At 48.1% G+C, this 27,985-nt stretch overlaps 1 protein-coding gene across 2 annotated transcripts in view; it reads right to left on the reverse strand.

Annotated features, from left to right (window-relative positions):
• LOC144828401 (NFX1-type zinc finger-containing protein 1-like) overlaps positions 1-27,985 on the reverse strand; it is a 1,040,362-nt gene that overhangs the window by 592,208 nt on the left and 420,169 nt on the right. For both annotated transcript variants that reach the window (XM_078686524.1, XM_078686523.1), the window contains exons 9-10: positions 13,451-13,525; positions 12,966-13,040 (exon numbers count right to left, since the gene is read on the reverse strand). In XM_078686524.1, the coding sequence (XP_078542650.1) occupies positions 12,966-13,040; positions 13,451-13,525 (150 nt within the window). The remainder of the gene's footprint in view (positions 1-12,965; positions 13,041-13,450; positions 13,526-27,985) is intronic.

A 27,985-nucleotide genomic window follows, 5' to 3' on the forward strand; every position in this document is an offset into this window, starting at 1 on the left:
CCAAACCATTTTTTTTGTTTCTGAATGACACTATTTCACAAACCACCTGCTTTGGATTGGCTACTTCTAAAAAATGAAATGCTCCATCATTTCCTGATTTGGGTGCATTTCCCCATTGGAACAATTATACCAGTACTTCCCTAAGTGACTTACAAGCCCTGGTAAGAAATTTCACTTTTAATGCTTCCAGCATTTATCCCGAGGGGTGGATTCTATGCCAAAAGAGTGCAGATTCCTGCCAGCACCGTTTTCTAGGTCTGACCACTGGCTATACAGAGGTTAGGGTTGATCCGCGTTTTCGGACTCAACATTCGGTCACCACCTATTTTGTAGGCAAATTATGCCAGAGTTGGCTCAGACATTCATCCTTAGCGTCTGTTAGGCTTCATTTATCCAAGCTCACTGACACTGTCGATTTTAAATGATTTTGTTAAAGGACCTGCAGCAGGCAGATCGAAAAGATGGATATATGCTGCTTACAATAAGGTTTGGAAATTGTCACAAATTGAAGCTGCTTCTAGGCTTAGAGCTATTGATCAGGCCAATTTAGAAAAAGTACTTGCCGTTGTAGATAATAGCATTAAAACCCTTTCTTCCAGAATTTACACACTAGATAATATTGTGTCATCTGTGGTTGATATTGTACAGTAAGAAGATCCCGTACTCTATCATGGGCAAAATCAATTGCGTTCTGTTATGCAGTTTGCATGGACCCTACAAACTTTGGAAAATGGTCGAGTTCTATGGGATTACATGAACACGAGTTTATTATTTCAGCCTTTCAATTTGACTCTTAAACAGCAATTTATGTCCATGAAGGATGCCACGTTTTCACATTGAAAAGTTAGAACCTTTTCAGTAGTGGAATCCAATTCGGCAGTTTGGCTCATCCGTGGGTTGATAACTCTACCTTTTCCCCTTTTCAAATTTGAGTCCCGCATGAAACACTATGCTATAGGCAGGTTTGAGGCCCTGGGTGGAGCTTATCTTCATGAGGTCTGGAATATCCCGTTCACATATAGGTGTTTGAGGGATGGAAAGGACGTTTATTTAAATGGCGAAGATTGCACCACAACACCAAATCATTCATTAACATGCATGAATCTTAAATTGCACGGTTCTTGTAATGTGCTTGCACCGAACTTAGCCTGTGTTCTGAAAGGTACTCCAGTCCCGGCCATTACACCGACATTCACATTGCTTGCAAATGGTAGTTATTTATTAATAAATAATGAAAAGTGTTGTGGGATGCTTGCTGGAATTACTTATATCGTTACGGTTTCCCAGCGTGTAATTTGTTGCAAGAATGTGTTCAGAGTTCAACAAGATGAGTCGAATAAGAGCTATTTTTGTCCCTCTTATATCTGTGAGTGAGATATTCGTCCTTCACATTGCAAATACTCGTACTGAGGTAAATGCCTTATTAAACACAGACCTGCCCCTGCATTTTGGTGCTTTGATTCACACAATCTCAAATGCCTCGTCAACCACTGTCCTAGCACATTTTTTTTTAAGTAGTATGTTCTGGCCTTGTGACCTCATTTCGAACCATATTTAGTGTGATCCCTGCATCTTTACATTCAAGTTTTTCGAATGTCCTTGGCGGTTTCCCTTTGCTCCTAGCTTTAGGCGCGGGCATACTGCTGTTAATTTCTTTACTGCAAAATGGATGCACAGTCTGTGCCCCACGACAATCTGTCTCGGCTGCTCCATCTACGTAACCGGATGCTAGAATACTATGGATCGCTGCATCTGGCAACTCTGAGTGTGGCATATGGTTTATCTTTCCGGTTCTCATTCTTCACTTGCATGCAGCCTGTTTTCCATTGCCTGGATTGTGGATTGGATTGGGCCCTGGATTTGTGTCTCTGCAACACGGTGTCTCCTGAACTGGATTTTAATCTACTAATGAGTCCCTTAGTTGTTCATGAACTAGATTGTTATAGTGCCGGGATTATGGCCTGCGCAGTGGCTCATGGGGTTGTAGACAATTGGAACATTTGGACTGCGGCCAATGACTTTCTGGCGCGCAGTTGTCTTGAAGTAAGTCCGAGTTGTCCTCTGATGGTACTAGAGGCTCTGTCAATCGAAGAACATGTATGTTCTTTCCCGTTACTTAATTGGATGGCTGAAATGTTCATGGATGATAACAACGACTTCCTATTGGAGGCAGTTGCAACGTATGGTGCTTATTCGCTGTTGGATTGAAGTACAGATTTTTTTTATGCTTCATGATCAGGTACTGAACTTGAGGTTATTTTTTCTTTTCAACCCTTCATTATTCCTTACAAGTTTGAGGTCTTTTTTCACACCATGGCCGCCCGTGATTGGGTTCACTGACTTGGTTATTTTGATTCAGATGTTTACTCCCAATATTCAAGTTTGGCAAAATTCCTGAATTTGGTTCTGTCTCATTCGAACTTGAACTCTGCATTCTATAAAGCTTTCCCCAGTTATTGTGCGTTCGCCGAACAAGGGAGGGTGTAGTATGGTTTAGGGCCTCTTTTTGTGTGTATGTTATGTTAGCATGGCTTATTAGAAGTTAAAACGCCATTTTACCTTTTGTTGCTTTTTGCACACGACACTGCTTAGCTGTTTTTGCAAGTTAGCTTTCACCAAGGTCTATACATCTCTAGACATACATCATGCCCCCAGTCTGTAGAGTGAGCGCTGAGCCGTCAAGGTTATCATAACATGTGAGCCTGTTTATCGGCATGTCCGTGTAACGCATTCTAGACACAACATTTTGACAGCTGCGAGCCGAGCAAGATTCTGGCGCCTTTATCATAGCGCACTTGCCATAATTTCACACACTTGGAAGAAGGGATGCAGAGAGACTTGCTGATCCAGATGTAATTTACACTTACTGAGCGGAAAGGTAATGGGGTCCCCCAAAACAAGCTCAAGAGACCTGCTATAGTTTATAATACATAATTCCTATATAGGGAGGGTGTTCAAACTAGGCGCTATATCACCTGTTTGCACTATCATTGTAATATGATTCCTCCTTCTGTATTTTATGGAGTTGTAACCATGCTGACCATATTTATTTTTAAATGTTAGTGGACCGCTGCACTCCAAGGTAGAAAGTGTTATCCAAAGGTAAATATTCTTCAATGGTAATAGGTGCACAGGAAAACACCTTCTGGGTCCAAAAGGTGTTATGAATCTACGAGCAAGATACGCCTTACAGCTAGTAAGGACAATTCATGGGCACTCTGATGTGCGTGATTCAAGTTAACACTCCTTCAAATAAATGTCTGTAGTCATGGTAGTTCAAAGAGTTTACTTCAAGAAATTATTATTGCCCATGGTAACGATACAGTTCAATTGTTCATACAAATTCCATATTCCTTCATATGGTGATATTGTAATTCAAAACATGGATCAAAGGATCGTGGTAATAATTTTAACTCTGTGAGTTAGATGATCCCCAATGCATTTCGTGCATAGGTTGCACTTCTTCAGGGGGAATTTGAATGGTAAAGAAACAGAAGTTGTAGGGCGCTACTAATACAGGAGGCTGGTACATATGTATACACAAATAGGATGTGGGGGTTAATGACGGTGAAAAATGTTTTAAAATAAGAATCCGAACTGGATAGAATTATTGGCCATGAGTGAGGGGTGACGTAAGAAATAGCCTGTGTTCGGCAGATCTATACAGTGTATAGTGACCTGATAGCACAAGAGAGAAACCAGGAACTTCAAACTGCGGGTGAAAACGTGCCTGAGGTTATAAGGTTATGAGGCTGGTGACTAGGATAATCTGATAAGCGGTGCTCAAAGGTGGGGGACTTATATGATTATGCTATTAAAGACCGAGTGCCTGGTGTCAAACTAAACGTAAGATGCGTGCAGTGCCACCGAAGACGCCAAGTGAACAAAAGGAAAAAAATCATCAAAAGTGCCCACTTACCAATGATAGGTACTAAGGATTCATTACGCGATTCAAACTGTAAGCTCCGGTTTGAGGTACACGAATCCCGGAAGACGCCGCGCATGCGCGTCAGCTCAAAGTTATGCTGGAAAAGTGCACTGATAATAGAAAGCGGACTCGTGTGAAGGAACGAACGGTGAAGTGAAGAGGGAGAGTCGAAAGAACTGTGATCCATAATAAATACAACTGGGGTAGAATTATGAGGGTGCTGGGTGAAAATAAACCAGGAACCTATATTGGAAAACGGAAAAAACGTACATAAATATATGGCTCATCAAAACTACGTACTGAGTGATAAAAGCGGCAGATAATGATGAAGGTGTTGGTTGAAAAGTGTAAAATGAGCAAAACGGTGGTATAGGCAATAAAGTAACCAGGTTACAACAAATTCAGTACAAATAAAGAAAGAATATTAAAAGGAAAAGTAAACTAGGGAAGGTTAAGCTTCAGAGAGAGTTCATGCATATATACAGTATATTGTTGGTAAAAGGCATACACATTGTTCATAAGTGACAACTATATTCAAGTCTGTCATTTAATCCTTTTGGATGTGTAGCCTGAAGGCGATGTATCCAGTAGAGTTCTCGACGAAGTAGATTCTTATTGTTGTCACTGTGGGTGTGTTTGTCCACTACTTCTAATATGAGAAAGCGAATTTGACTGGGATTGTGGCTATGTTCAACAAAATGAGCCGCTACACATGACTTCAGGTTTTTAGTGCGTATGTTGCTACGGTGTTCAGTCAACCTTGTTTTGATTTTACGCTCAGTTTTCCCCACATATGGGAGGCCACAAGGGCATCTCAGCATGTATACAACGTTCATGGAATCGCAGGTGGCATTGACTCGAAGAGGTATAGGAGTTCCTTGGATGGGATGAGATAGGCGATTACCTGGGATGATACTGTTACAGTGACTACAGTTATGACAGGGTATTGTGCCTTCAAAGGTAATGTTCTCCGTTGTTGATGATTGTTTCAGTATCGAAACATAGGTTTCTTCAAGCTTGATAATTTAAAACGGTTTTCTGTTTGAATTACTACCCAGTTGTGCCTTATTTTATTGCATTGTACTTGTCTATTACTGTCTTAATATGGCTGCGGTTGATATCCAAGCACATAGTTGTGTGGCTGTGCGGAATAATTTGCAGGAATACCTCGTTTCTTTAGAGGGACAGGCAGTTGTTTTTTTATTGTTTCAGCTGACGGGGCGTACCCGTTTGAGTTGTATTACTCATGGGTTACGTTTCCCGCTGTAGATGCTAATACTGGTGTTTTTCACACTTACACCCCTGCTGATGCTCCTGCTTTATACGCTCCATATCGGACGGTGGAAATTCCGATTTCTGCTTGGCAGCATGCCGTTTGGTTTAATGGCGCCCTCTCTCACGTTCTTACAGCGGTCAGACAAGGGCCGTTGACGATTCCAGGCGCTACATGGCCTGTTTTAACGCTTACACCCGCATCCTGAGGCGGGACAGCTATCAGCTATACAACTGAGACCCCTGTATGCCTCTGCAGTAGCAGTTAATAGGGATCTGGTTCATTACATTACCTGCAACCTCCCGGGTGGGGACCCGCGTGGTGCGGCGCATCCAGTTGGTGGTGGCGGGCTGAAGCTTAGTCTTGTCATGGTTAATGCGGTCATGGGCAAGCGTCCCCAGCATAAAGAGGAAATGCCTTTTTAGCTTGCCGAGAAATTCGACCAACTGGAAGCAGTATTCCCAAATAACAGTCCTGTTGAGAAACACAGTATCCTTACAGTTAGTTTGCAGAAAGACTTAGGGCCAGATGTAGGTAATCCTAGATTACCGATTCTTAAATACCGAATCATACCGATTCGGTATTTAAGAACAGGCAAATGGGATGTAGGTAATTTTACCAAAGAAAATGACAGAATCGGTAAGTTTCGGTAATTACCTAATCGGTATTTACCGATTCGGTAATTGCCATTCATTCCTATGGGCCTGGAGGTCCTTAGGAATGAATGTCAATTACCGAATCGGTAAATACCGTTTCGGTAATTGGGGGAAACATTGAAGGGTGGCAGGGTGTCACTTTGACACACTGTTTTACCCCTCAATTGTGTATGGGTGCACATGTTGCAGACATTCTTATCTCATGCCCTAAAGGGATGAGATAAGAATCGTGCCAGGGGCAGTGGGTTTCACGTACCTCACCTTTAATGTAAATGTAAATGTGCTGGACTTGTAAAGCGCACAGCTGCCCGTGAGCGTCCCGGCGCTTGCTTAGGTAACCCGTCCTGGTATTCCCCTGTGAGAAACCCCGGCAGGGTGTCCACAAGGTGAAAGCCAGGCATCCTGCCGCGAGGGTAACACAGTCCCTATCGCTTACAAGTCACACTTGTACACTTCGGCTGAGTTGCGGTTTTCTACTGTGGAAAAAGTCTTGATAGCGGTGTAGATGGCGATTCTTAAGGAACATGCACTGTCGCAGGAAATACGCATTTTGGTTGTTACTTCCTTATCCTGCCTTAGAGGCAGTGACAAAAGCCAGGGTACCGAATTTGAAAGCTTTGCACCCTTGGTGGATACAGTGGGCTACATCCGTGACATCCCCGGATGTCACGTTCATTTTTGATTCCGCCCTGCAGACTCAAGAGTACTTGCAGTATGAATTTGTTCATCCTGCTCCTCTGACTATGCGCCCATTTGAGGATTTCCGCTGTATCATTTACACTGATGGAAGTGCGCAAGCAGCTACGGATTACAGACACGCGTATTCTTCGGCCTGTGCAAGTGTGGTTGGTAGTATGGTGGATGGTGAATTCAAGTCCGATGTCGTGCATACGCAGACATTAGGGGACTGTACCGCCCAGTTGGCAGAACTTCGTGCTCCGATGCTTGCATTGGAGTACGCCAATCCCAGTATGACTACTCTTATTGTGAGTGACTCTTACCACTGTGTTCAGTCTTACAATGACAATCTGCCCTTTTGGACTCAAAATGATTATCGTGACTCCAAGGGTCGCACAATAAAACATAAAATGATCTGGGTTCGAGTGGCTGAGCTCAAAGAACAACTCCCACTCGTAATTCATACTCTTGGTCATCAGCGTGTTGGGGTTCACGCTGTTGGCAACTGTCTCGCGGACGAGGCTGCAAAGACAGCAGTAGCAACATTTGTAGTGGCAGCGGTCACACGTTCCAAAAGTAAGATTGACGATGACATCTTGGCAGCTATTGCCGCAACAGAGAAGGGAGGTAATTACCCTAAGGGTTTTCCTTCTAAATACTCTTATCACTTACGTCCTGATAAAGTTCCTTATTTGAGAATTAACGACGTTGGTGACAGGTTGATTCCCAACGCGGCCCGCATACAGGCTTTGATTACAACAGCCCACGCCGGAATGGCTTCGGCGAATGCCGGCGTGTCAGCTACTGTATCTCTTCTCCAGCAACGATATTGGTGGCGGGGTTTGTACAAACAGACAGATTTTGTCCTTCAATGTGGCATTTGTCAGCAAATTAAACCTTCCTCTGCTGCACGCCCACCCCAAACTCAGTTGTACATATCTAATAAACCACTAGCGTGTGTTTATTTAGATCACTGCAGTCCTTTCTCCTCTGATACTGTGTATAAGTATGTCTTAGTAGCAGTTGAATCTTGCACGAATCTTCAATTGCACGGTTCTTGTAATGTGCTTGCACCGAACTTAGTTTGTGTTTGAAAGGTACTCCAGTCCCGGCCATTACACCGACATTCACATTGCAAACTGTAGTTATTTATTATGCTGCAAGAATGTGTTGTTCCCTCCTCCGCATGGCAGGCTCGATGTTTCCATCTGGCCCTCTATTACGACCTTGAAAGCAATTCAACAAGATGAGTCGAACAAGAGCTCTTTTGTCCCAGAAGGAAGTCCCCCTTACATCTGCGCGTGAGACGTTGCAAATACTCATACTGATGTAAATGCCTTATTAAACACAGATCTGCGCCTGCATCTCGGTGCTTTGATTCACATAATCTTAAATGTCTTGTCAACCACTGGCCTGGCACATTTTTTTTAAATAGTACGTTCTGGCCTTGTGACCTCATTTCAAACCATATTTGGTGTGATCCCTGCAGTGTCTTTGGCGGTTTCCCTTTGCTCCTAGCTTTAAGCATGGGCATACTGCTGTTAATTTGTTTACTGCAAAATGGATGCACAGTCTGTGCCCCACGACGATCTGTCCCGGCTGCTCCATCTTCGTAACCGGATGCTAGAATACTATGGATCACTGCCTCTGGCGACTCTGAGTGTGGCGTATGGTTTATCTTTCCGGTTCTCATTCTTCACTTGCGTGCAGCCTGTTTTCCATTGCCTAGATTGTGGATTGGAATGGGCCCTGGATTTGTGTCTCTGCAACACAGTGTCTCCTGAACTGGATTTTAATCTACTGAGTCCCTTAGTTGCTCATGAACTAGATTGTTCTAGTGACGGGATTATGGCCTGTGCAGCGGCTCGTGGGGCTCTAGGCAATTGGAACATTTGGACTGCGGCCAATGACTTTCTGCCACACAGTTGTCTTGAAGTAAGTCTGAGTTGTCCTCTGATGGTACTAGAGGCTCCGGCAATCGAGGAACATGTATGTTCTTTCGCGTTACTTAATTAATTAGATAGCTGCAATGTTCATGGATGATAACAACGACTTCCTATTGGAGGCATATGGTGCTTATACGCTGTTGAATTGAAGTACGGATTTTATTTTCTGCTTCATGAACATATACTGAACTCAAGGTTATTTTTTTCTTTTCATGTCTTCATTGTTCCTTTCAAGTTTGAGGTCTTTTTTCACACTATGGCCGCTCGTGATTGGGTTCACTGACTTGGTTATTTCGATTCAGATTTGTACTCCCATTTCTCAAGTTTGGCAAAATTCCTGAACTTGGTTCTGTCTCATTTGAACTTAAACTATGCGTTCTATGAAGTTTGCCCCAGTTATTGTGCGTTCCCCAAACAAGGGAGGGTGTAGTATGGTTTAGGGCCTCTTTTGCGTGCATGTTATGTTAGCAAGGCTTATTAGAAGTTTAAACGCCATTTTACCTTTAGATGCTTTTTGCACACAACACTGCTTAGCTGTTTTTGCAAGTTAACTTTCACTAAGGTCTATAATGAGAAAAGGTTTGTTTTTCGACATCTATAGACATACATCGTGCCCCCAGTCTGTACAGTGAGTGCTGAGTCGCCAAGGTTATCATAACATGTGAGCCTGTTTATCGGCATGTCCGTGTAACACATTCTAGACACAACATTTTGGCAGCTGCGAGCCGAGCAAGATTCTGGCACCTTTATCCTAGCACACTTGCCATAATTTCACACACTTGGAAGATTCCAGGGATGCAGAGAAACTTGCTGATCCAGATGTAATTTACACTTAGTGAGCGGAAAGGCAGGGCCGGCTCTAGGCTCATGGTGGCCCTGTGCAGGGAGCGTAGGTGGGGGCCCCGGAAGAGGGGTCTGGCCGGGGCGGAGCTCAGGAAGGTGACACTAGTTAAGCCAAGTAATTAGATACTTTAGCATTATTCACTTTCTCTTAATTTCCATTACATATGATTCTAAGATGGCAGCGACACCTCCTGTCCAAACGCACTCACCCCGACATACAAGGGCAGTACATTACACTGCTGGAGAGACGGACATGAGGAAAGATATTTGAATTATCGGCCTTGGAATGGGCGGAATGGGCTGGCATACATCATAGCTGTCATACCCTGCTCCTAAATGTTAATCAGGGATCAATGATGCTTTGCAATGTCAGCAACTTCTGTAACATGTCCAGGGCTCGAGTCGGGGTACCACGCGGGTGGACGGCGTCTCCCCGCTTATTTTACTGGCAGCTCGATAACTGGAGCAAATGGAGCCACACATTCACTCTTTGGCCTCTCTGGGGCGAGATCGGAGCTCATTCAGAACGCTGCTCACGCGCTGGCTTCTCTGATGCAATCGCATCTAAGGGGTGAGCCAGGGGAGGCAATGGGGCAGATTTATGATGACTGGCGCATCCCCAGGGATGCGCCAGTCATCCTGTGCCGCTGCTCCGCCACCCATGATGCGCCGCATTTACAATGCGGCGCACCATGGGCCAAAAACGGCACAGATGCGTGACGCATCTGTGCCGTAAAGGTGGCGCATTGCAGGAGCTGCTTCGCAAGCGTGACGCAGCTCCAGCAAGGCTCAAGTGTGCCCCATCTCAACAATGCTGCGTCAAGACCTACGCCTGCTTCAAGCAGGCGCAGGGTTTTGACGCAGCATTGTTCTGAAAGTGACTGAGTGAAATCTCATAGATTTCACTCAGCCACTTTTAGGAGGCGTTCCTGCGCAACTCCTAGATGCGTCACGTTGTAAATAAGGCGCATTGTTTGCGCCGCCGTTGCGTCAAATAAAGTGACGCACCGGCGGCGCAAGCCCGTCATAAATCTGCCCCAATGAGTCTGATGGTGCAAGCCACCTTTTGTGACGTCATTTCCTGTCGTGACGTCAGCGTCCCCCCAATTCTTTTTTTAGGACTTGTGCCCTGAACATGTCAATTACACGAAGATATCATGACAAATGTTGGACAAATATTATGTGATGTAGGATGTATAAAGAAATGCCAATAACGATATGTTTAAAAAAGGAGAATGGGACGTGTCCTGGTACCTCTTGAAAGGTAAGGGCTAGAAAGAAAGGTGAATTGGTTCCAAGTTCAGAGTGACGAGACCTTGGGAGCAAGCCATGGGAGAAGAAAGCTCTGTCTGTTGAGGCTGAGAGGGACAAGTGGAAGTCTTTTTGAGGCATTGTCACAGTATTCTTCTTCTTCTTCCAGGACCTGGTGGGACTCTGCCTTACTGACTGTGAGAAGCTGTCCGCTAAGAGCCTGCAGACACTGCTTGACTTCAGCCCCACCCTGGGCTCCTTGAGTCTCTTCGGCTGCGGGAACATGTTCTACGAAGAGGAGAATGCGGGTGGCTCCGAGGACTACGACTGCCGCGAACCCATCCCGGCAGCTTCGAGTCAAGGACTTCACTTTTCAGGATTTCAGACGCCCGAGACTTCTTAATCTCGGGAGCCTGACAAAAGGAGTGGACGTGAAAAGACTGATTCAACCTCTGACCTCTTGACCGCCCTTGACCTTTCTGGGATCCAGCTGTCTGACCTTGGCTTCCTCACACAGTGGAAGGACAGCCTCGTCGCTTTAGTGCTTTACAACACTGACCTGTCCGAGGATCACATCCGTGCAATCATTCAGCTGCAGAAACTCAGGTCAGCATCTGGCACCGGCTCTGCCCAGGGATATCCTGGCTCACATTATACATCTATATATATTTTTCTTCCTAACGAATCTGGCTGTGTGTCCTTTATGTGCCCTTCTAAACCTTCGGGTTAAGGGTACATTTCCCATACTCGTGGGGTGTCCTGTCCAGCCCTGGGCAAGTGAAACTGAGTTAAAACAACAACGCTCACGCTGCCATTGCCCGGAGGCTGCCAAATCGTGCCAGGGGGCCGCCACTCCAGTGATCCTTCCAATTGCGATCCTCGTCGTGGCGTCCCCTGGAGTCTGGCGGCCCTGTGCAGGTGCACAGTTTGCACATGCCTAGGGCCGGCCCTGGGAAAGGTAATGGGGTCCCCCAAAACAAGCTCAAGAGACCGTCTATATTTTATAATACATAGTTCCTATATAGGGAGGCTGTTTAACTGGGCGCTATATCACCTGTTTGCACTATCATTGTAATATGATTCCTCCTTTTGTATTTTATGGAGTTGTAACCATGCTGATCATATTATTTTTAATCATATGTCTGCTTACGTTGACTAAAATACTGTGCATGAGATCACAACGTTAAAATGAATATTTTAACCTTACTGTGTCTCTTTTTTACTCCTGTTGTGGACTGGTAAGAGAGTATAACAAAAGAGTGTTCTCACTTCCCACCATTCCTGAGATGGTCCTAAATCACATGTTCTAGGTTGTCTAATCATTGGTTACTTTGCTATAGGATGAAGAGCTAATGTGACACTGATTGCTAGCTGGTTGGGGTTTCTAGGTACTGCGGTGAGCTTCTGGTACACCACAATTCACTAATGTCCTAGGTCTCTGTGCACAGTTCTGTGTATGAGCAGAAATCCTTGCAACAAACGTTAGTCTGAGATACAACCTGAACTTGAATGTGTAAACTTCCTACAACTGCTGAATACCTTTCATTGGTGGAACCTATAAAGTGGATGTACCTGAAGGTGGGGGATATGGTCTGCGCTCAGCATGCCAGACAGCTGGAAGAGGATGTAGGGAGCACCATTCCTAATGAATCCTGTCATAACATTGCCTTCAAAGGGAAATCTTTGGCTGGTATTTCTGCAGGGAAGACTTTCTTACCATGAAGCAGCAGGCACAGAGTTATACAGGGCTGAGTTATCCCATCTCCTGCTGAATCAAGAAGTTTATGTAGATCAAATTAGTAGGGCAATGAGCTGTGAGTTCTGCCCTTGCCGATGGGGGCACACCACCCTACAGCCTGCGCTTCTCCAAAGCTTTCCTGTATCCTCACATATTACTGGATGCTCTGTAACGAGGCGTGACTCCTGAAAGCATGAAGATGCGAGCCCAGTAGTGGATTACTTCCCACAGACAGTGTAACTCGATTCAGAAGTAAACTTGTGTAAATAGTCTTTATTAACCCCATCCCAAGCATGCCCAAACTCAGCCTGGCTAATCTGCTCCTCCAGAGGTCTTACAAATCACCTGTAGACAGAGGCTGAGATTTCACCAAAGTTATGGGAGTCCACATCCTCGTTAGCTGTTATTGAATTAATAGAACCTCTCAGCCCAATGATGGACCATTGAACTTTTCTGGAAAAACATTTATTTCAAAAAGGCAAATGTGTGGTACTATCACTGAGATACAATCAACTCATGCTAGTCATTGTTTAAGACATAGAAATAAATACCTGACTGACATTATTATAAAGATTATACAGTAGTCCAACAGTGGTAGCGTTAGGCAACATAGGTTGTTGCTAATGATTTCATTGTCAGTAGGACATTTTACCTTTTCAGCATCTGAGGTCCCTGCCTGGGTGGCAGAAGCACTATCCATCAGGGGCAGGTCACTTACAGCCTTGTCCTAGAGAGCAAACAAATGCCACAACCAGGTGAAATAGAGGTTGTCATTTAATAGCGCTATATAATATTGTAGATGGAAATCAAATCAAGTTATATTTGTTTCTGCAAAAATGTGTAAAACGATGGATTAGGATTAAGGTTATAGCCCTAACCCTTAATCTTACATTAACATGTAAAAAATGTGTGCACACAAATTACAGGCAACAAGCCATTCCTAAATGTAATTACATATTTCCAAACGAGATAAAGACAATGGATGCACGAACCTCAACTCCAGTTCTTACTCCAACACCACTCTTAACCCTCTCCCTTCCCTAAGTATACGTCTAGCTTCCATAACCCAAAAGCCTTACCCCCAACCAACCCTCCCAAAGTTGCCGATGTTTGTAGGAAATGCCAACTTGATCTTACCTTTTTAGTATCTCTGAGGGGACAATGTGGTGCAGCAGCAGTACTCATCAGCTGTGGACCACTAACTGACTTCATCTGTGTGTAAAGAAGTTACACTTTTAAAGTTAGTTTCGGGTGAAAATAGAGTCTATTTAACAGGTTGATGTTGTTAGCAAAAATCAGGTTAGGCATTTGTACTAAAACTGTGATCCTATGAATATGGAAAATAGATACTGGTAAAGGAATACACTATGTGAATACCAATCAAAGACAAGCAAATATATTTATTTAAACACCATGAACGGTACATACGCATCTTAGCCCCACCTAATTATATCTGTAAAGTCATAACATTAGCATTACCTTAAATGTAAGCATAACCATAACAGTCCTCATCCTAAACCTAAATGTTTCCCTAATTATAAACCTGAATCTAACACTAACCCTACCCCACATCCTAACTGTATCTCTAACCCCAACTCAAACTTCATTCCTACTGCAACTCTAATATCAACATATTATCTAACCCTAGCCTTAAACCTGACCTTAAACATAACACTGCTACCTTGTCCCCTACCCTTATCTTAACCCAATCCCCTTGTCCTAACCCTATTAGTAGCTTGTTGTAAATAAAGTATCTTCAGTAGCCAGGTGATGTGTAGATATATATTGTAGATTTATTGATAAGTTAACAGCATCAGAAAGTTACTGGAAGATGTTAAGTCCATGTGATGCCCCACCAGGAGCAGCCTCTCTCATGCTCAGCCTGCACACTCCAACTGGCATTCCCAAACTCACCAGGCACCCATGCATTCCACAACATCATCAATCCTCCAACATTCCAGACATCTCCAAACACACCCACACTCATTCTGGCTGAGCAGTAAGGAAGAGATACATAGCCAAGGGGAAAGGCAACAGTAGACCATAACACATCTCCCTTCCTAAGGAAACCAAAACACAATAAAATCAATTGAAAGTACACAAGGCAATCAAATTAGAAAATACATTAGATTATAAAAGATGCATGAAAAGGGGGAGGCGCTAGGTGGCGCCTATCCAAGATGGCCGCACTGGAGTGAGGCTCCCGCCAGACCTGGCATTAATCAATATCCTACAAAATCCTGATCGGTAATACTGGACCAAAACCCTCCCCACTGGCTCCGTTGTGGTGTCCTGCACGCAACGGTGTAAAAATCGCTCAATTTGCGCTGTGGATTGCCTTGGGAGACGCCGTTGATTCGAGAGCGGGAGGAGGTGTCGAAGCGAGGGATGCTGCCAACCGGGCCTGCAGACTAGGACAGACCGGGGATCTGCGGCCTCTCCGACAGCGCCGGTGAACATTGGCCCGAAGGCTGGGCCCTGGTCCCCCCTCTCCTTCCCCCCGGTGACCGACCTGGAGAAACACTGCGGCGGTGATCCCGGTGTGAGACATTGGCGGAGAGCACAACCAACGGCTTTCCTTTCGGCCGGGGGCGGCACTGTCCATTGCTGGCACCTGGGAGGTGTGTTGCGGCGTTGCGGAGCATTCAGACGGTGAGGGGGTGTGAGCGGACATACTTCGTGCTGACTTTCCTCCCGGAGGGCGGACCGGACTGGGGGGGAGAGTTGCGGTGATGCGGAGCATATAGATGGTGAGAGGGTGAGAGCGGACACACTCCGTGCTGAATTTACTCCCAGTGGGCAGCCCGGCCTGGGGAGATCCGCATCTGCACCCTGCTAGACCATCGCGTCACCCCTGTCAAACCTGCGGGGCCGGCACCGGCTTGGCCGGGACTGTAGAGGAGAATTGCCTACCAAACTGAGCCCCGCGTCCCCCTACACGCGCTCGAATGCTTGGACAGTGTGAGGCCTTGCACCTACGGCCAGCGCGCCCCGAGCCTGGTACCACTCTGCAGGGCCGCGGAGGCGCGAAAATTCCTGGCCTAGCCGGAGCCGCCGCAGGCCATCGTGACGCCGCCTACTGGGAGCAGGCCTCGAGTCCCTAGGAAGAAGGAGGCCATTATAATACGCTGAACTGGTTCCTTGCCCGGGGAGCGACGGACCCCCTCTCCAAAGAGGTCCAGTGAACACTGACCGCACAATCCTCGCGTGGAGGTGGAATCAGATGCGCCTTCTGACCCTGAGCTAGGTTATTTCCACTGGAAGGCAAAAACAGAAGGAGGAGGGGCTTCATAGCGCGCTTGTCACCCCTATACCAAGCCCCGGCGACAAAGTAAAACAGAGGGCTGATTCTAGCACGGGGTGTCTGCTTGCGCCTACCATATACAAATCTCCTCTAACCGGGATACTGGCGACCTCTTCACTGGCGGCGGCCCGGACTCCGAGACGAGACATGGGACGCAACGATGCCCGGCAGTCCAAGATACCGTTTGAGTCCAAAAAACCTGCCAAAGGGACGCCGGATGCGGAGGGGAGCCCCGCCGCACAGACCCCCCAGGACGACGATTGGAAGACGCTCCTGCTTGGCATGAAGCAGAGCCTATCGACCATTGATGCCAAGATTGACACCATTAACACCCGTATGGATAGTGTCGTGACGAGACTGGAACAGCATGACACCCGCATCAAAGAAACCGAAGACAGGATCTCGGTGCTGGAAGACGGGGCGACGACGACCACCAGGCAAGTCTCGCAAATGGATAAACTGCTCAAGGTAATTGCGGATAAAAATGAAGATTTAGAAGCGAGGTCCAGGCGCAATAACATCCGCGTCCTGGGCCTTGCGGAAACAACAAACACTGGAAAACTGGAGATCTTCATGGAAAAACTGGTGGTGGAACTGTTCGGGAAGGAATCCTTCTCACCACATCTAATAGTGGAAAGGGCACATAGATCACTTGCTGTGCCTCCTCCTCTCGGGCTGCCCCCGCGCCCTATCATCGCCCGCTTCCTGAACTACAGGGACAGAGATGCAGTTCTTCGTCGCACAAGAGAGCTGGGCACAGTAACCTATGGCAACGCAACGCTGTCCTTCTTTCCTGATTTTACCCCCTCAGTACAGGATGCAAGACGCAAATTCGCCGCCGTAAAAAAGAAACTACAAACCCACGAAATCCCATATGCCATGCTTTATCCTGCGAAGTTAAAGATCACACACCGTGGCACTCACCACTTCTTTAACAACCCACAGCAGGTGGAAGATTTTCTAAAGCAGCAAAGGAAGGAAAGGCTCCGAGAAGAGAGGGAGGAACGACGGTCCAGGTCACAATCTCCGTTATCCCAACAAGACTAATCAAGACAGTCCTGTATTCATCATGGTACCGCTGCCGGTAACAGCCCTCCTCTGGACTAGATGCAACACTTTCTGGTGAGGTAACGCTTCAGATTTTATTTCACACCGATCTACAACATTGACAAGTGCCGGATCACCCGCCTCCGTCCCACGGCCGTAGTCTGGGCCTTGTCCCGGATGCCAGTGGGTGCAAGTAAGGAGGTGGAGGGCAGGTCTGGCGCCCCTTAGACTACGCCTCCAATGGGCGATCCCCATAACACCTCTCCCCCTTCTGGGGTCAGGGTGACTGTAGTTCTTGTATTGATTTTGGTTCTTTTTGGGTTGTGGGAGGGGGGGTGGGCTCTGAATGCCCGGCAAGTTGGGGAAGCCGGAGTGGGTGGGCGGAACACATGCACTGCCTCAGCGATTATCAGTAAACTCGATACACTAGTGGGAGGCGGGCATTTCAGGGTTGCGGGGTGGGTGTTGATCCGGTCAGTTGGGGATGCCGGAGGGAGGATGGGAGTGGGAGGTCGGCTAGTTACTTACACTGTTTTTGACCTATTGGAGGTGTGTCCCGGGGGGGGGTGGCCCCAGGGTGGAGGGCTGGGTAATGTCCTAATTTGTCATTCTGCTGATGCTTGTTCGATGCTCGTTGCTACACCTACATGTTCAGTTTATTTGTCATTGCGGGGATGGGAGACGTAACAAATTCACCACCAGGGCCCCAACTCCAGGTGTTGTCATGGAATGTGCGTGGGCTTAATAACCCTAGAAAGAAAATACAAATTTTGGGATACCTGGACAGACATGGAGTGGCTATAGCTCTTCTACAGGAGACTCATCTACTGCCAAATGGGTCCCCTCTTTTCGCATCCAAATGGGCCTCGTGCAAGGCCTTTTCATCTTACTCCAGTTATGCTAGAGGGGTCACGATCCTCGTGCGTAGAGGGGTGGGTTTTACCCCAGCGGGCACGGACATGGACAGTGGGGGGAGATACTGCATGGTCTGGGGGAAATTGTACTCTCACACAGTGCTTATTGCATGCTACTACGGCCCGAACAAGGATGACCCATCTGCACTTCTCACGATGTGGGGCAAAATTCAGACGCTGGGCATAGCTCATGTAATACTTGGGGGAGACTTCAATACAGCCGTACAACCTGTTCTTGACAGATCGCACCCGCAATCGACACATTACACAAACACCCAACGCTCCCTACTGGGCATTATGGAAGACCACCATTTAGTTGACGCCTGGAGACATTCGCACCCCACCATGCGCCAAGGTACTCACTATTCAGCAGTTCACTCTACCTGGGCTCGCATAGACTACATCTTCCTCACGGCAGGCCTCACACCCTGGGTAGATAACACCATTCACCTGGCTCGTACTTTTTCGGACCACTCACCTGTCCTCCTTACTCTGCGCGTCCCCCATGAAGTCTCCCCTTATTTAAGCTGGCGCCTCAACCCCGCGCATCTTGCAGATTCAGCCTTTAAGTCGGAACTGGAGCTGGACATACATGACTTCTTTTATCGTAATATTAGCTCTGTTGGCAGCCTTACTACTGTTTGGGAGGCTTTCAAAGTCACCGTTAGGGGCTGGTGTATTTCCAAGGGAGGAGGAGTACTCAAATCCCTGCGGGGGGAGCTACGCAAGTTAGAGTCCGAGATACGCACACTTGAGAGGGATGTAGCTCGCGGCACGGTGGAATATGAGAAACGTGCTCAGCTCAGGGAGAAGATCAATGAGTATTCGGAAGCGGCGGAAAAAGAAGGTCAATTCCTAGGTAAACCCTACATGGCGCGCATATATGGCGAGGGAGACAGGCCGGGAAGAGCCCTGGCCACGGCTGTAAAACCCCCTAGACATTGCAATTACGTAACCTCTCTGTGCGATGACCAACAGGTGCCTCAGAGAGACCTACCGGGACAGCTCCGTGTACTCACGAACCACTACAAGGCGCTGTACTCCTCACAGAGACGAGTGCCGCTGGAGCTTAATACATACCTTGATGACACGGCTATTGCATGGTTGGGCCCGACGCAACAGAAGTTCTTACACCTCGAACTTGAACTAGATGAAATAAAGGACGCCATTATGTCCATGAAATCTGGCAAATCTCCAGGATCGGATGGGCTGCCGATAGATTTCTATAAAACCTACATCCACCTACTTGCCCCCATCCTGAAGCAGGTGTATTACCCAGCTCTCGAGGAAGGAGCATTGCCTGACAGTATGAGAGAGGCACTGATAGCGTCACTGCTTAAGCCAGGTAAACCTCCGGAGCTTTGTGACTCCTACCGACCCCTGTCACTATTAAATACTGACGTTAAAATACTGGCAAAAGTACTCGCGACGCGCCTGAATCTTCTTATGGAGAGGCTGGTCCTCCCAGATCAGGCGGGGTTTGTCCCGAATCGTGCGACTTCGCACAATCTTCGCACCCTGCAGGCGGTCATGCAAGATATAGATCCCAAATGTGAAGCAGCTGCAATATTTCTAGATGCTACCAAAGCATTCGATTCCCTGGAATGGGACTACCTCTTGGAGTTACTGGATTGGATCAAACTTTTGTACACCAAACCACGGGCTTCGGTACTCCTAAACGGGTCCCGATCCGCACCCTTCGAGATACATAGAGGAACCCGACAGGGTTGCCCATTATCCCCAGTATTATTTGCAATAGCAATCGAACCCCTGGCAGCCAAGCTTCGCCAACATCATAACCATAGGTCCCTGATTTACCCAGAACGTCAGCTGCTCATCTCCTTATACGCGGATGATATGACTTTATACGTCCATAAACCGCGAGATAATCTCAATCCCCTACTGCGCGAGATTACCAAATTTGGAGCGATAGCGGGGGTACAAATCAACTGGTCCAAATCAGCCTTGTTCCCCCTCACTGACAACACTCCCCAGTTCCCCCTTGACTACCCGCTAGTATGGGCACAAGACGAGATAAAGTACTTAGGAGTCATCGTGACCAGGAACCGAGAAGCTCTGATCAGGGCGAACTACGGTACGGTCCTGGACAAATTAACGGACAGCATAACGAAATGGATTCATCTTCCGTTGTCCATGGCGGGGCGCGTATCCATGATCAAAATGGTCATTCTCCCTAAACTGCTGTACCTTTTCACCAATATTCCCTATAGTCCAGGCCCGCATTTCTTTAAGGCGCTGGAGTCCCAGCTCTCCCGACTTATATGGGGGGGGAAACAGGCTCGGCTAAAACTGGCGACGCTCATGTTACCTTACAATCAAGGCGGATTTGATGTACCGAACTTCCGATTGTACTACGACTGCGCACAGGGCCACTTTGCTTCCAACTGGCTTCACCCCCCGCCCTTCATGGCGCACCTTGCTGTGGAAGATGGATATATGAGACCAGAAAAACCGTCGGGGTACCTTTACAAGGAGGTTAGTGTAACGGATCGGGACCCATCCACGGTAGATTGTACAGTACGAGCTTGGCGTAGAATTACGGAACGTATGGGGGTGACCCTTATGTATTCCCCAAGCATGATTCTGGCTAATGACCCTAGAGTGAGTATTGCCCGAGAGGAAATAGGCCGTAAACTACTCTCCAAACTGGCCCTGTACAAATGGGGAGATTTATACGTGAATGGCCAGTTTCGTACAAAGGCTCAATTTTTCGGGGAACAAACGCCTTCTATTATGGACACATTTCTATACACGCGGCTCCGACAGAATATCAAATCTGTAACACTGGAGTTCCCGGATGAGCCGGAGACCTTTGCGCCCCTACATGCACTGCTTCAACAGGACACCCCGAAACACGTTGTTTCCATGCTCTACAACCACACGTATGCGTCCTCCGCTCCCCCAGAACTGCGTGCCAGACGTGACTGGGCCGCGGACCTAGATCCTCCCCTTTCAGACGAACAATGGGAGGACAGCTGCTCCCATACAGTATCGGTGACGGGAAATGCTCGCCTTAGACTGATCCACTATAAATTCCTACACCGCCTCTATTACACTCCCGCCAAGCTATGCCGTTTTGGTCTTCGAGAGGATGACCGTTGCGCCAGATGCAGACAAGCAGGAGCTGACTTTATGCACTTGGCGTGGTCATGCCCAGCAGTCGCGCTGTACTGGACGCAGGTGACCGAGGCCATGTCCACAATGATAGGGATGGAATTGGAAGCCTGTCCCAAGGTTGCATTATTGGGGCTCCCCACCGCAGCAAATAACAGATTCCGGAAATTCACCGCAATGGGCTTCCTAATTGCAAAACGCCATGTGGCGTGCAGATGGGGCTGGGGCCGTGCCCCCAAATTCAAATTATGGCTGGCAACCATGTCAACCTGGCAAGACCAACTACACAATTATGCCGACTTGCTACCACATAAATCGCGACCCAAAGATCTATGGGGCCCGCTCTCTGCCTATCTGCTCCGCGCCCAATCTACTGCTGAAGCTGGTACTGAAGATCGGGAGGAAGCGGGGCTGGTTGAGCAACCCTGTGGACTGCACGGCGCCTCCTCTCAGTCGTGAGGACGAGACAAGGCACGCCTACCACCCGCCTTCTAGAGGGCACCTAGCTGGGATTTATTGCCTGCAATGCTCCTCCACGCACGATTCCTAGAGCCAACGTGGGGGTGAATGGGGTTGCCCTCAGATCATTCCTGGTGCGCACGAGAGACGGAGCTATGAACCACTAACGGTGTGGTTTGGCCCAGCTAATCTCCTCCCCCCCCCCACCTTCCTTCCTCTTCCCCCCCCCCACCTTCACTCGCGCATTGTACATGTCTTGGCATTTCAGGGTGGAACATCGCCCCCATACCCGGAGACAGGCATAGACTATACACATAGCCCCTCCCCCAGTGAGAAGTACATGACTGACCGTACACCAAGGTATGCAACCACACGCACACTCAATCTACTGCTCAGAGTCACACCTCGCCGGACTTGGAATCCGGAGACCCTGACTACCACACCCCCCGCCGGGGAACTCACATGGGAATTAGACTGACCTCCTTGGTTCTGTAACGTGTTGTTGTTAATGTTTAGAGTGCGACAAAAAGTAAAAAATTAGACCTCAAGGGTGTACGAATTGCTATTGACTGATAGGTTGCTTGCGGTAATACGCTTCATTCTACAGCTTTAAATAACAGTTATCGCGGCCGGCCCACATGGGTTGTAGGCGACATGCTGTGTACGTAATTGGCGCTGTGCCCGAGGTCGGGGAATATACTCGATCTATGTACTATCGCTGCCGGCCTGACACATTGGGTTGTAGGCACAAAGCTGTGGTTTACCTCTGTAACAACAATAAAGGTCGTAAAAAAAAAAAAAAAAAGATGCATGAAAAGACATTGAGCAAATGAATTAAGGAACATATCAAATAAATGAAATGTATGACAATTCATTAAGCCAACAAATTCACACACCAAGAATCAAAATCAAAGAGTTTCAAGAAAAGAATCAGGCTTAGACAATACTAAAATTCAAGTCAAACATTTCAAAAGTAAAACCAGAGAAGCTTCGTAAGAAGGTGTCTTCTCATAATCCAGTCTCATCAGAGAAAACCTTTAAGAGAAGCTTTGCAAGAAAGCGTCTTCTTCTAACACAGTCCAAACGGGGAAAACCTTTCACCCACATAGGTGACAATTGTATATAAGGTACACACAGAGAAGCTTCATAAGAAGGTGTCTTCTCCTAACGTAGCCCCAACAGGGAAAAACCTTTCACCTACACAATCCAAACAGTGCAGGAAACCGATACAATCATGTCAACAAATAACCACAAATCAGTGGTTGATAAACCAAAGGCTACGGGAAAACTAGGGCACAATCATGTCAACAAATAACCACAAATAAGTGGTTGATAAACCAAAAGCTACAGGAAAACTAGGGGTAAAGTAGTGCGAGAGACCTTACACTCACACAGAGTATATTGACAACCACGCACGCTAAAGTAACCAGGAACACTACACACTCACCTGCCCTTTTCCATGCAATAACAGAAGCAAAGACATTAGGCACATCTCTACAACCTCATACAATGTTACTAAAAGGTCAACTTGAAAAGGAACGCACTACCCCCCCCCCCCCCCCCCCCCCCCCACCACCACCAAAACAGTGTAAAATAGTAAAAGACAAAATCAAAGTCTTTCACTCCGGTGAGCGATCTCTCACCCGAGGTCTTTGTCAAAGCTTGATAGTACACATCCAATGCAGTGTAGAACAGTGACTTCCTCATGGTCAATGTCCCACAAGTCATGTGAAACGTTTTGGTCATACGGAGAGCTGAAATCCTTGCTCAAAAAGCACGCCACAGAGAATGTATATTTCCGATAACATATCTCTATTAACACTAGGTGGAAAAGAGCTATTAGAGTCTCCCACTCTTCCCATGTAAACATGGTGCATCTCCAGGTAAAGCCGAAATACAGGCAGTGGTGGCACGTCTGAGTGCACTTCGTCGGGTGAGTCACAGTAAAATGTGCGCTACCACAACATCACAGGACTGCACAGCGAAGAGGAACAGCTCGCACCTCCCTGATGACAAGGAAAGAGACACTTACCACTGTAAAATGGTGGATAAACTGATAACCATTGTACAGAAGTTCAAAAACAGTGTACCGCAGCACCACCAACCTCAGCCTCAATCAATCAATCAATCATAGCACTTGTATAGCGCACTACTCACCCGGAAGGGTCTCAAGGCGCTTGGGGGAAGGGGTCCGCTACTGCTCGAACAGCCAGGTCTTGAGTTGTCTCCTGAAGGCGAGATGGTCCTGGGTCAGCCGAAGGTGGATGGGGAGGGAGTTCCATGTCTTGGCCGCCAGGTAGGAGAAGGATCTTCCTCCGGCGGTGGCTTTTCGGATGCGTGGTATGGCGGCGAGGGCGAGGCTAGTAGATCGTAGCTGGCGGGTGGGCGTGTAGAAGGTCAGGCGGTCGTTGAGGTACTTGGGGCCCAGGTCGTGGAGAGACTTGTGTGCGTGGGTGAGGAGCCTGAACGTGATTCTCTTGTTGACGGGGAGCCAGTGCAGGTCCCTCAGGTGGCCGGAGATGTGGCTGCGTCGGGGGATGTCCAGGATAAGTCGGGCGGAGGCGTTCTGGATGCGTTGGAGTCTTTTCTGTAGCTTGGCTGTGGTGCCGGCGTAGAGGGTGTTTCCGTAGTCCAGTCGGCTGGTGACGAGTGCCTGGGTGACCGTCTACCTGGTTTCGGTCGGGATCCATCGTAAGATCTTGCGGAGCAGGCGTAGGGTGTGAAAGCATGATGAGGAGACGGCGTTGACTTGTCTGGTCATCGAGAGGGAGGAGTCCAGGATGAAGCCCAGGTTGTGTGCGTGGTCTGTTGGCTTGGGAGTGGTGCCCAGGGAGGGGGGCCACCAGGAGTCGTCCCAGGCGGAGGGCAATGGTCCCAGGATGAAGACTTCCGTCTTGTCTGAGTTCAGTTTCAGGCAGCTGTTCTTCATCCACTCGGCGACGTCTTTCATCCCTTCGTGTAGGCTGGTTCTGGCGGTGTCGGGGTCTCTGGTGAGGGAGAGGGTGGGGCTGAGTGATGATCCTTGCGGTACGCCGCAGATGACTTCGGTGGCCTCGGATCGAAACGGGGGGAGGTGGACTCTCTGTGTTCTTCCTGCGAGGAACGAGATGATCCACTCCAGTGCCTTCTCTTGGATGCAGATGTTGCTGAGGCGTTGAACTAGGGTGCGGTGGCAGACAGTGTCGAACGCTGCAGAGAGGTCCAGGAGGATGAGTGCCGCTGTTTCCCCGTTGTCGAGCAGGGCTCGGATGTCGTCGGTGGCTGCGATGAGGGCGGTCTCAGTGCTGTGGTTGGCTCTGAAACCGGACTGCGAGGGGTCGAGGGATCCGTTTGTCTCGAGGAAGGCGGCAAGCTGTCTGTTGACTATCTTCTCGATGACTTTAGCAGGAAAAAGGAGGAGCGATATTGGGCGGAAGTTCTTGAGGTCGGTGGGGTCCACTGTTGGTTTCTTCAGTAGGGCACTGAGCTCGGCGTGCTTCCAGCTCTCCGGGAAGGTGGCGGTGTTGATAGAGGTGTTGATGATTTTCCGGAGTTGGGGTGTGATGGTGGAGTCGGCCTTGTTGAAGACGTGGTGGGGGCAGGGGTCGGTTGGAGATCCGGAGTGGATGGTGTTCATCGTGCGGGCTGTGTCTTCGGTGGTCACCGTGGTCCAGGTGCGGAGGGTGGCGGTGGGGGGCGTTGGTTCGACGGTTGGGTGCGTGGATGGCACGCCGAAGCTGTTGAGGATGTCGGCGATCTTGCGGTGGAAGAACGAGGCGAGGGAGTCGCAGAGATCTTGTGAAGGAGTGATGTCGTTGTTGCCGGTGCTGGGGTTGGAGAACTCCTTGATGATGCTGAAGAGTTCCTTGCTGTCGTGGGCGTTGTTGTCCAGTCGTTCCTTCAGTGATTTCTTCTTGGTGGTGCGGATAAGCTGGTGGTGCTTGCGGGTGGCGTGTTTGAGGGCGGTCATGTTGTCTGTGGTCTGGTCCCAGAGCCAGGCTTTCTCAAGGGTGCATCACAACCCCCTTTTCTGAATCGTTTTTGGCCACTACAGGTGTGGCAGGGTATGCTCAGACATGAGTCCCTTGCTCACTGCACCATCAGGATTCAAGCAAGCCGGGCCGATGACGGCTGAAATGCCAGAAACCGGTCCCCGGAAACTTGTTTCCTTTCCAGTAAAGAATTGGCTTGGTAGTTTGGTCTGCCCTGTTCCCATGATGCACTGGGCCAGGGCCAGACTAATTTGCATGTAGCCAGGTTCTGAACTGGGATGGTGCAGTGAGCTAAAAAACGGTGATGGATCAAGCCCTGATCTTTTGACTGGGTAGGAGTGTTCTGCTTAATTCAGATACTCTATCCATCACCACCCCCTTTTCTGAATCGTTTCTCAAGGGTGCGGCAGTTCTTCTTGGAGTCCTTGAGTTAGTCGGTGAACCAGGAGGCCTTCTTACTTCTGGGTCTGCTGGGAGGGTTCTTCAGTGGTGCGAGGTCATCGGCGCAGGCGGTCAGCCACTGCGTGAAGTTGCGGGCTGCTTCATTGGGGTCCGCTGTGCTGGCGGGTGGGTTCTGGCTGAGGGAGGTGGTGAGCTGGTCGGCTGTGATCTTGCTCCAGCTTCTGTGAGGAACCTGTTGCGGGCGGTGGTGGGTCATGGTTCTTCTGAAGCTGAAGTGGACGCAGCTGTGGTCGGTCCAGTGGCGTCCGGTGGAGTGGCTGAAGGTGATGTGCTTGCTGGATGAGAAGACGGGATCAAGCGTGTGGCCGGCATAGTGGGTTGGGGTGTTGACCAGTTGCTTGAGTCCGAGGTTGGCGAGGTTGTCCAGCAGGGCGGCGGTGTTGCGGTCCTTGTTGTTCTCCAGGTGGAAGTTGAGGTCCCCTAGGAGGATGTAGTCGGCGGAGGGGAGGGCGTGCGGGCTGATGAAGTCCGTGATGTCTTCGCTGAATTGTGTGCGTGGTCCCGGGGGTCTGTAGACGAGGGTGCCTCTGAGGGTCGTCTTTGGGTCAGTGTGTAGTTGGAAGTGGAGGTGCTCGGCGGCGGCGAGGGTGTCGTTGGAGTCGGTCGTGATGCGGATGGTGTTCTTGTGGACGATGGCGATGCCTCCTCCGGTCTGGTTGACGCGGTCCCTCCTGATGATCTTGGCGATGTCGGGGGCTGAGGAGACGTTCATCCAGGTTTCCGTGAGGAAGGCGATGTCTGGTGATGTTGTGTCGAGGAGGTTCCAGAGTTCCACGGCGTGTCAGTGGAAGGAGCGGCCTCTTCCTCTTATCCAAATAAAATATACAGTGCCAAATTCAGGAAATAATGTGTGGTTGCCGAAACGGGTAGGTCTGAAATGCCAATCCCAACATGGCGACACGCAGTTCACGCTCCACCGGGTAGCTCTTGGCATTCCGGTATAGAAGCAGCAAAACCTGCAACAACATCAGAATGGACTCCTCGCTGTTGACACTGTAGGTGAGTTCCATGCACATTGCCCAGCTCGTGCAGAGTTTCAAATAATAAGCGCGACTGTTTAACTGTGAACCGAATAACAAATTCAATTAACTGTATATAGTTACTCACTTGAAACATGGATACTGTTTCTTGCTTCGCCCAAAGCACTTCCACTGGAAACACTCTCTGGAAACATACCACGCCTGTGTTATCTGCCCTACAGCACTAACCTTGTTACTTAAAAGGCAGTGAAACACATTACTTGCACCATGTAAGCGTTACCAGGGTGTAAAGTCACAGTTAGTCACTAGTTGAAACGCCCAAGTAAACCAGGTATAATTCCTCCCTTCACACGTCGATGCAGATAAATCCCAAGAGCCAGTTGCTACTGCCAGAAGCTGTTTGTTTGGGACAACAGCAAGGCAGCAGGATGGCAGAAATGTTCACAGTTGTTCAAAAAACAGCAATAAAAGATACAATGAAAATCAAACGCCCTGTCTGCAGTAGTAGACGGTCAAACACTTGTCTGCTATCCACTGTTTATTTTAAATGTAATACTTCCCATAAGTGCCGGTTTCATTGAACACACGTCGTTGGTGCCAATCCCAAACACCATTCACTACTGGTAAAACATCTTAACAGTTGTTCCACGAGTGTTAGGCAAGGGCAACCCCTCCAAGGATTGCAGTAATCTCCACAGTAACTGCACTAGAATCTGCAGTAGAAAGTCAAATGAAAGTCAAACGCCCTGGTCAGCAGGCTGTCCTGTTGACAAAGGACACTGGTGGGGCTGACCAAAGCGTATTTATATTAATCCTTAATTCTACTTTAAATTCCTTACTTAGTTAAATCCTTAGTTCCAGTAGCAGGGTAATCCTTCAGCAACACGCAGGTTCTTTTAAATCGTCACCAGTGTTGTAAATAAAGTATCTTCAGTAGCAAGGTAATGTGTAGATATATATTGTAGATTTATTGATAAGTTAACAGAATCAGAAAGTTACTGGAAGATGTTAAGTCCATGTGATGCCCCACCAGGAGCAGCCTCAGCTTGCACACTCCAACTGACATTCCCAACCTCACCAGGCACCCATGCATTCCACAACATCATCAATCGTTCAACATTCCAGACATCTCCAAGCACACCAACACTGATTCTGGCTGAGCAGTAAGAAAGAGATACATAGGCAAGGGGAAAGGCAACAGTAGATCATAACATAGCCCTTACCCCTACCTCTGTCACAACCCTTAGCATACCCCAAATCTTACTCTAGCCATGCTCCTAACTTTCACCAACCTCTAAAAACCCTGACCCTTAATCTTACTCTTAGTTCAAACCTACCTCATATTTAGCAAAATAGAATGTTGTAAATGCCTTTATTACTTTGGAAACATAAGGATCTTC

The sequence above is a fragment of the Lissotriton helveticus genome, chromosome 4_1 (genome assembly GCF_964261635.1).
Source record: "Lissotriton helveticus chromosome 4_1, aLisHel1.1, whole genome shotgun sequence".
In the NCBI taxonomy this organism is placed as follows: domain Eukaryota; kingdom Metazoa; phylum Chordata; class Amphibia; order Caudata; family Salamandridae; genus Lissotriton; species Lissotriton helveticus.